Source organism: Aristolochia californica, unplaced genomic scaffold, assembly GCF_029961685.1.
Source record: "Aristolochia californica isolate CCGP_79_NKW_82.1479 unplaced genomic scaffold, dmAriCali1.0.hap1 SCAF_12, whole genome shotgun sequence".
Lineage (NCBI taxonomy): Eukaryota > Viridiplantae > Streptophyta > Magnoliopsida > Piperales > Aristolochiaceae > Aristolochia > Aristolochia californica.
This window is the reverse complement of record NW_027181793.1, coordinates 24,175,989-24,178,390: the sequence shown is the minus strand read 5'-3', so window position 1 is coordinate 24,178,390 and position 2,402 is coordinate 24,175,989. Positions and strand designations below refer to the sequence as shown.

Here is a 2,402-nt window from a genome sequence, read left to right as displayed (position 1 = left end):
CTAGCTATATTACCAACCAATTAGCAGCCAATGACATAAGTGTTCTGTTTCTGAATATAATCCACGTTTATAGATGTAATTACAGAATGAAACCGATTCTAAAAGGCAAAGCTTTAGGATAAACCAGTTATAACTTGAAAGGATTTCATTGAGTGATAGGCTAAACGAAGCTGCTCACTTCATAAGGGGATAGGTACACCAAGTGTTGGTCCAATATGCTGTTAATATGCTGCAAGAATTTTTCATAACCAGAAAAAAAAAAACACACACACACACGTTTTGAATCTAATCTTAGATCAGAATCTCCTGACATAGATGCTTTTGTAATTTGTAGCATAAAATCAAGTAACTATTTTTTGGGGGGATATTGCCATAATTCAGAGTAAAAACACTTCTTCTCTCTGACAAATAAATAAGGAAAATTTTTGAAAATAAAATTATCTTCTAAAGATTCTTTATAGATATTGTTAGTTAAGAAACAAAAAATTTCCAAAGGTAGATCATGATATATTTTCCAGATATTTTTTTATTAATAACAACAACTAAAAAAGCGAAGTAAAAAATTCGACTTAAATTTGGATTCTCCTGGAGTTAAAAACATACCGTCGTTATCATTACTATTCTTGGGCTGCAAGGCATGGAGTATAAAGTTTTAAGCAACATAAAACAAAATGTAAATAAGAAATGAATATAGTGGAAAAAAGAAATCACAGGGGATTCACTTCAATGGACGCTCATTTCCATTTCTCAGGGGGAAATACCGGAGCATTCATCCGGAAATGCCATACTGTAAATACAAGTTTTGTAATGACAGCAGACCGTAGTAAAGAATCCAAGTTATATGCGGTTGCTAATCAATGAAACGTGTTCCATGATGATGTATCTTCGAAGATCAAGTTCGCACTGGCCGGTTCTTTTTTCTTTCTCTTAATGTAGGAATCTTGTGATGCAACAGACCTGTTGGTTCATAGCTGTATCTCATTGCAGCAGAGTTCGATGTCAAATCCGTCGCTAATCGGGTCCAGGAACTCCAGAAAGCCGCTTTTAGGTGGACCAGTCGGCGGTGAAGAATAAAGGTCACTCCCACCGGAGGAGATTAAAAGAGAATAATTAGGGCTAATATGATTTACAGTATTAAGACGAAGACTCGAGACAAATTCTGTTTATCAAATCTTTTGCTCGAATTAGAAAATGGGAAAAATCGACTTTCAGCCACCGTTGAATAGGAATGTCAATACCGCGGTTTTTCTTTTCTTTTCTTTTCCTTTCTTTTCCTTCTCTTGTAAATAGCGAGGAGTCGAACGCGGCTCTCTCCATCGAGGGAGATTAGGTCAGGGCCACAGAAAGGAGAAACCAAACAGGCCAGAGATGGGAGCCTTATTTTCCGCATTTCACGGCTCCTCGTCGGAGTCCTCGTCGGAGTCCTCACTTGTTCTCTCCTTCCACTCCGAGGCTGAATGGCTGAAGCACTTCGACTCTATCAAAGAAACCGATCAACTGGTAACATCACAAATCGATCAATCTCTCCTCCTTTTGTCAATTCTAATTCTTTCTGGACTGAATCGCGTGTTTTTTTTTTTTTTTTTTTCATCAAAAGATGGTGATCGACTTCCACGCAACTTGGTGCGCGCCTTGTCGATTCATGGAGCCACTCTTGATAGAATTGGCATCTGAGCACAGAGAGGTGGTGTTCGTGAAGATCGACGTTGATGAGCTCAAGGTAAGTGCTTCATGAATTCAAGAATTTTGCAGAGCAAAAATGAAACAGAGATTTAGAGCTCGTAGTTGTTCCGATTTGTTTAGAATTGTAATTTTATACAGGAAGTGGCTCGAAAATGGACAGTGGATGCGATGCCGACGTTTGTGCTGGTGAAGAAAGGGGAGGAAATTAACCGAATAATTGGGGCGAGCAAGGATGAGCTCCTCGATCAGATAAGAAAACACAAGAGCAGCTAGGCTAGATACGATTTCAGAATCGAAGAACATCAGCATCTATAGGAATCGATGATTAATAATGCAATGAAAATAAGGAATGGATTTAGATTTTCTTATTTTTGGCTTTGTTCTTGTATAAAGGATACGTAGAGTCGTAGACTCGCTGCTTAGGTCAGGATCAATAAGAGCACCGAGTTTGATGTAACCTTTGTTTGATTATCTTTCCTTCGTTTATAATGTATTGATATTTCATTAGCATGCCAAATGGAAAGTTTCACAATCAGCGAGCTCCCGAAAGTTTCACTATCAGCAAAGAAGCTCCATCCTGGGTAGGGGTGGCTCGCGAGCCAGCTCGACTTCGGCTTGGCGGCTTGAGGTGAGTCGGGATCGGGAGCGGGAGCGTGAGCAAAAGCGAGGAGGGGAAAAAATTTTCCTCCCCTCGTCACCACCGAGTCCCTCCCGTTGGC

The 2,402-nt window shown here is 39.8% G+C and overlaps 1 protein-coding gene across 1 annotated transcript; it reads left to right on the top strand.

Moving 5' to 3' along the window:
* The first annotated feature begins 1,254 nt into the window (after positions 1-1,254).
* On the top strand, positions 1,255-2,194 carry LOC137946924 (thioredoxin H2-like). Its single transcript, XM_068793207.1, has 3 exons — positions 1,255-1,500; positions 1,598-1,720; positions 1,822-2,194. Exons 1-3 carry the CDS (start codon positions 1,369-1,371, stop codon positions 1,954-1,956), a joined length of 390 nt encoding a protein of 129 aa, XP_068649308.1. The 5' UTR covers positions 1,255-1,368; the 3' UTR covers positions 1,957-2,194.
* The last annotated feature ends 208 nt before the right edge of the window (positions 2,195-2,402 follow it).